This window comes from Mus pahari, chromosome 4 (genome assembly GCF_900095145.1).
Source record: "Mus pahari chromosome 4, PAHARI_EIJ_v1.1, whole genome shotgun sequence".
Taxonomy (NCBI): Eukaryota; Metazoa; Chordata; class Mammalia; order Rodentia; family Muridae; genus Mus; species Mus pahari.
The window spans coordinates 89,849,937-89,856,311 of record NC_034593.1 but is presented as its reverse complement, the minus strand read 5'-3'; the positions used below and the strand labels follow the sequence as shown (position 1 = coordinate 89,856,311).

Genomic DNA, 6,375 nt, shown 5'->3' with positions numbered 1-6,375 from the left:
CACCAAACCCAGATACTATTGCATGTGCCAGCAAGATTCCGCTGAAGGGACCCTGATATAGCGGCCTCTTGTGAGGCTATGCCAGTGCCTGGTAAAGAGTAACATTTTTAATTGATGAGAGATATTATCAAAAATCCTTATGCATTGAATCCTCTAACTTCTATAGCAATATGAGAATGCTCTCCCAGAGTTACACTGGAGGGAATGCTCTCTTTGCGTCACACTGGAGGGAATGCTCTCTCAGGGTTACACCTGGGGTCCAGTAGTCAAGTGGTGCCAAGAAGGAGATGAAGCATAAACATTGTCACTGAGAAACAAAGAATGGGGAGTGAGGGAAGGCCCCTCTGGTGGTGGAATGTCTGGGATGACCAACTTATCTAATACCCAGGCCCAGATCCAGGGCTTTGAGTCAGTCTACTTCAACATCCATTCCATCTATGAGCTGCTGGAATGCGTGACAGTGCTGCAGCACAAGAGCTGCAGGATCTCTGTGCCTGACTCTGCACAAGAGCAGGATATCAGAGAAGAGTTTCAGCGGTGGGTGGTGGTGGTTCAATATTGATGGTGTGGTAGAAGCCAGAGGCCTTGAACCAGACCAATGACTCACTGCAATGGACATTTACATGTTCAGGTGTTTGACACACACACACACACACACACACACACACACACACACACACACACACACACACTGAGTGACATAATGCTGTTTCCAATGCCACCATGATGAATGAGTATGTGAGGAAGCCGTGAGAAAGACAGAGGAACAGAGAGACAAGTGCACAGAGGACATGGGCTGAGGTTCAAATGTGGCAGCTGTGAGAGAAGGCAGCAATCCATGGAAGAACATGTTGTTGCCCAGTAGGGTCAGCAGGGTGGGGTGCAGCAGTGTGACACTTAAGCAGGCTCAGTCCCTGAATGAGCTGCATAGCCGCAGGGTCACACTGCCTGCCTCTGAGCAATGACAAGACGACTAAGATGAAGAATTGTTCATTTCTTAGATTGGACCTCCTCAAAAGACCTCCATGGTCCATGCTTCTTGAGAAGGTCATGGTGGTGTCAGTGTTTTGTCCTGCTGCCCCAGGCTATGATTAAGCTGGAGGGCTATGTGGATGCCCGTGTTCTGTACCACTGCAGAAGGCTATGTTTGGGCTCATGGTTCTACTATAGCCAGGGCCAGTGATGATCTCCTGAGTGGCCTGTGCAGCTACCAGAAACCAAACAGAGGTCCTTGGCATGTGGTGCTGATGGAGACCATGTGGGTGTTTGTGTCCATGCTGTTGCCAGAAACCACACAGAAGCCCAGGCTCCAGGCGCCTGCTGACTGAAACAGGCAGGGAGACTACTTTTGCACTGGTATGGATGACCTCAGACACACAGTTGTGAGAGAAGAGTAGAGAAGGCTTCCATGACAACCCCTACCTCACCCAAAATAATAGCCTAAAAAGGAAGCCACCAAAGAGGACTCTTACCTATTGTGATAAGGATGATGGATGTAGCGAATAGATGGCTTCTGGCCAGGGTGTGGGTGGAGAAGGGCTTACTTTTCTTTAGGGAGCCAGCCACCTGGAGTTTTACCAGTTCCAGGAGATATATGGACAACACAAATTGGACTTGCTTTTTTTCCCTTTTTTTTTTTTTGGGGGTGGACGTTTTTTTTTTTTTGGTGGGGGAAGTGAGTGTGATTGGGTTGCATGATAAGAAATCCCCAAATAATCAATAAAGATATTATGTTAGGAAAAAAAAGAGCAATACAGACTAATAGTTCAAATACACCTACTACATACCCTAAATCATCTTAAAACCTTCCTATGAATGTGTTTATGGCCATCTGCTCCCCAATTTATTCCTCAGGTCCACTTCATTTGTCCTTTGCATTGCCATACATACATTAGACAGCATTGATATAACAAGAGGCATAGGTTATTAGTAAGGAGAAAGCTGTATTCTAAGGGAACACAAATAAAAAGCAAAACCAAAACAAACAAAAATAACTACTGAGAGTTAAAAAGACTAAGTGGCTCTTACATCTCCTGAGAACTTGACCATGTGTCTAGATAGTCTTCAGTTTCTTTACCCTGGAATCTTTTTCAGACCCACTAGAGTTGACAATATCAGTGAGCCAAGAGTTAGTAGTTGTCTCTTCAATGTCACAGACTCAATCTCATGACAGTTTGAAATGAACAGAAACTACCTTAATATTATTTTTTATTATATTGTATGCAGGCAAGAGTGGCATTCACTCCTTATGCTAAAGTGTCAATACATAGGCACAGTGTACAACCATAGCACACGATACATATTAATTTAGGGAGCTCAGTTGAATCTATGGCACAATATAAATGCTTTCATTGAGTTGAGCCATAAAGACCAGATCAAGGAACCAAAACCTATGTGGCTAACTCAGCCAAAATTTAGCCGAATTATCTAAGTCACCTGAATCCGACGTTCGAGTGAAGAGCAATATTCCAGTATTCACAATGCAGACGCTGTAGATTCATTGGATTATGAAAAGCCAGAAGTAAAGAGTTGTCCTGCGTATGGTAGTAAGAGTCAACACATCGGTACTGCTGGTGAGCCTCCTGAAGAACCTGAAGGTAGAGAAACTGTATTGTTCCATTGTCCTACCCCCAAGAGAAGAGGAGATTGCTAGAGCAGCCCCCCTCACCCTGCTTTCCCCCTCTCATTACCACATTGTTGGTCAACTGGGTTTCCAGTGGATTCTTTTCTAACTACTAGAAAATGAGAACTAAATAAAAGTAGGCCTTGGGGGTGGAGACACTTGCTAAGTGCTCTCCACAAGTGTTAGTAGATAACAATCAGTTTATCTAACAGTTTTCTTTGCCTCCATATAGATCAATTCATTTTTAGCATTTTAAATATTGTAGATAAAATGGGCATCATACGCTAGGATGAGCTTGACCTGCTCCAAGTTCATAAACTGACACCCAGACCCCTAGTGGATAAGATTTGAGGACTTCTGGGGAAATTTTGAGGGTGAGGATCTCACTATAGCATCTGTGTCCTTGTCATCTGGGACACTGGAGAGCTTGCTCTCTCCTTTCCCTCTCTCTGCCATGAATATTTCAAGCAGATCTGTATCATGTGCAAGGCAGGAAACAAGTCCCATCAGAACCCAGCCATACTCACACCTGGATTTAGTTCTTACACATCTTACATGCTGACACTTCCTACTATTTAAGTGTCCCAGCCTGAAGTATTTTGTTATGGCATCCTGAGTAACTAAGGTACTTTTTCCTATTTCTAAATATCAGGTCTCATTTGGTAGCATGATAAGGGAGCTGCCAGGAAGAGGGTTTGTAGGTTCTGGAGTTGAAGCCAGCTATCTTCCAGCTCTGATTTGTCTCTCTCTCTCACACACACACACTGTGCCTTCCATATATACTGCACGGCTATAGTGAAATGAAGTGCATGGTCTTTCTGATAGATACTGCTGCATCTCTGGCCAGTTATGAAATGTAACACTCGAAGATTGCACTGTAGCGGGAGCCACAAGCAGAGGACACCAAGGCATTGCTGCGTGTCCTGTTTCCTTCTCAGTGTCAGTCAACAAGAAGGAACCTGTCCACAGGAAGAGGAAGTGGACACCGTGGGGGTGTTTTCAGTGCTGATTTACCATATGTAACTTTGTGTGTTCTACCATGCGGATAATCTCAAGGAATTGCAAGCACTGCCAGGGAAGGGTTGTTTTAGTTGTGCCTTCATTTCTATTCTAGTAATAAATTGGAAATAATAAATTTATTCCCAATCTAGTGCCCTGTATGAGTGTCTCCACACAGAATCTCTTAAAAGTTGACATCTGCTTTCTGAGGTAGTTAAAATACAATTGCCTTACAACCTACTTTTTACCTACTAGTTTTGAAAGGCAAATTCCTCTGAGACATAAACCCAGGAAACAAATGTTCGCTTACAGTGAACATGTGCCCATCCTTTTTGACAACAGCAGCTCTGCCATCTTTGACTGTTGGGGTTTGTAGTGGTGAGATTTCCACAGCCATCACAGGCTCTCAGCATTTGAAGTGTTTGCATTATCTTTCCTTTTTACCAACTGGTGTTTGCCCTTTACGCGTTATTGTTAGTCTCATGTAGTTCACGAAGAGTGAACGGTGATGGTGTGTAATTCACTGTGATGTGCTTGCCTGATATAAGCAAGGGCCTGGGGTTGATAAGCAAGCCAACAAGAAATGATCCACCACAGCGAGAAATGATCAGCAGGAAGAGAGTTAAGTGTCAGGCAGGGTTCCAGGACACACAAATGAAAGCAAGGGACAAAACTTCCTTCTGCAATTGGAGTAAGGTTTGCTACAGGTCTCTCTGCATTCTGATCAAGTGAGTGAAATGTTTGAATTATAGAGAATGGACCAGAGTGAAACACAGAGCAGTCTGATAGGACATTCCAACGTAAGGTGAGGATGGAGGTAAATTAAAACTGACGTGGTGAGACCTCACAGGTACCCTTGTCAGCCTAGTATACGAGGTGACTGTCTGTCCCCTACTGCAGCAGAAGAGCAGGTGGCAACCCATAGAAGGTGAGCCGGGGGATAAAGAGCAGAGGACCCTAGCTCCCACTGAGGCACACTGGGGAGGAAACAGAAATGGTGTAAATGTCTAAATCACAAAAATGAGTCACAAATGGGGGCCACACATGCAATTCTAAATTTTATAGTTGCTACATTTTGAAAAGTGAGACAGGTAGAATCTGTATTTGTTGCATTCAATACATGAAATGCTATCATGCCAATGTATAGTGAATATAAAAATTATGAGCAAGATATATCATTATTTCATGCCAAGTCTTTGAAACCTAGTGTGTTTGTCCCCTATAGCTACATGTGGAGTGCCACACAACTCTGTCTTCTTTCTTGTTTAATTTCTTTTATGCAGAAGACCATTTTTCTTTACTATTGATAAGGTTCAGAAGTTGCTATTTTTTTTTCCATAACATGGTCTTGCAGATTCTTCTGGCTTTAAAAATATGGGGATATAAAATCTGACCAAAATGAGATTCAAATTAGAAAGATAAATCCTCCCGAGCACAGGTTTTGCAAAATCTAAAACAAGCACGTGTTCATTTCTGGATTTCTTATGATTGTTTTTCCTATAGCAACTAAAAGCATGTTTGGACGAAGCACATTCCTTTCTTGGTTGTTTTCTTCCTGTTTCTCACTTAGCAACAGACTTTTGGTCAAGGAGCCTTGGTATCTACGACTTAGCAATTTCTATGTCATAGGCTTATTCCCAGGAATACACTTAGGACACGTACCAGCCACGGCCTAGCACACAGCACTTAGTGTAGTAACAGCAGACTAGCCCAGCTACCATTGGCCAGTTCATCAAAACAGAAAGCACCATGAAGCATAATAAAGTCTAAATAGGAGAGGAGTGTTGGGGAGGGGAGAGGGCATGGCGTTGCTTCCTAGTACAGATGTGTAGCAGTCTTTATGGAAGCAGAAGTATTTCCAACCATTTGGGGGATTTCCTGGGAATGCACAGCTCAGTGTGGGAAAACACTCGTTTTGTAGCTGAAGTCAATGTGAGTACTGAGTTGAGCTAGATCTGAGAGTGACCCAGAAGTGAACTGTTCACAGTTACAGCTCACCTCTCCAGAACTATCCCTGTGCCTCTCTTGGAGAATCACAGCCCATAAATACCTGAAGCAGGACTTTTGGCTGAAAATATTCGGTAAAGCTCCAGTCCATTAAGCTGCGCTGTTGCGTTTTTTTAATGTCCTCTATGTTGGCTTCCACCACCATCTTCTTGGGTTTCTTTAAAAAAAAATGAAAGAGAGAGAGAGAGAGAGAGAGAGAGAGAGAGAGAGATATCACAGGAACACACACTTTCAGTTCAAATTTGTGTGCATCCAAATGGAGCCCTGTTAGGCTCTGTGGACTCACCCCCGAGCGCCCCATTTAATTGTGAGAATCTGCATATGTATAGCGCCATATGGCAACATTTTAGGAGGGCTGCTGCCAGAAAGAAGTACGCCTTTGACTCTTTTTTTTTTTTTCAAATGTGCAACATAACCTAAATATTTTTATTGTTAGGTTATACTCTTCAGAGTCCTGTTAGCAATTATAGGCAGGTTTTCTGAACTCACTTCAAGACAGTGTTAGTTCTACATGGGCTGTATGGTCGGCAGGTGTTTGTGAGGTTGCCAAGCCACACTGTCTAAAGGGGCAGGGAGCTGGGAAGTTTTACTTCAGTTAGAGCGTAAGTTTAACCCCTTTTACTCCAGATGGGGTTGGGATGGGATGTCTAAATAACATCACCCTGGCATCAACACTTCCTTTTACAACTCTCCCTCTCTCCTCTCTCCTCTCTCCTCTCCCCTCTCTCCTCCCCTCTGTCCCCTCT

At 43.6% G+C, this 6,375-nt stretch overlaps 1 protein-coding gene across 1 annotated transcript in view; it reads right to left on the bottom strand.

Annotated features, from left to right (window-relative positions):
• The window catches only part of Spag17 (sperm associated antigen 17), a 237,961-nt gene that overhangs the window by 97,169 nt on the left and 134,417 nt on the right, over positions 1-6,375 (bottom strand). Inside the window, exons 17-18 of the mRNA XM_021195509.1 lie at positions 5,673-5,786; positions 2,437-2,591 (exon numbers count right to left, since the gene is read on the bottom strand). Coding sequence (XP_021051168.1) covers positions 2,437-2,591; positions 5,673-5,786 — 269 coding nt within the window. The remainder of the gene's footprint in view (positions 1-2,436; positions 2,592-5,672; positions 5,787-6,375) is intronic.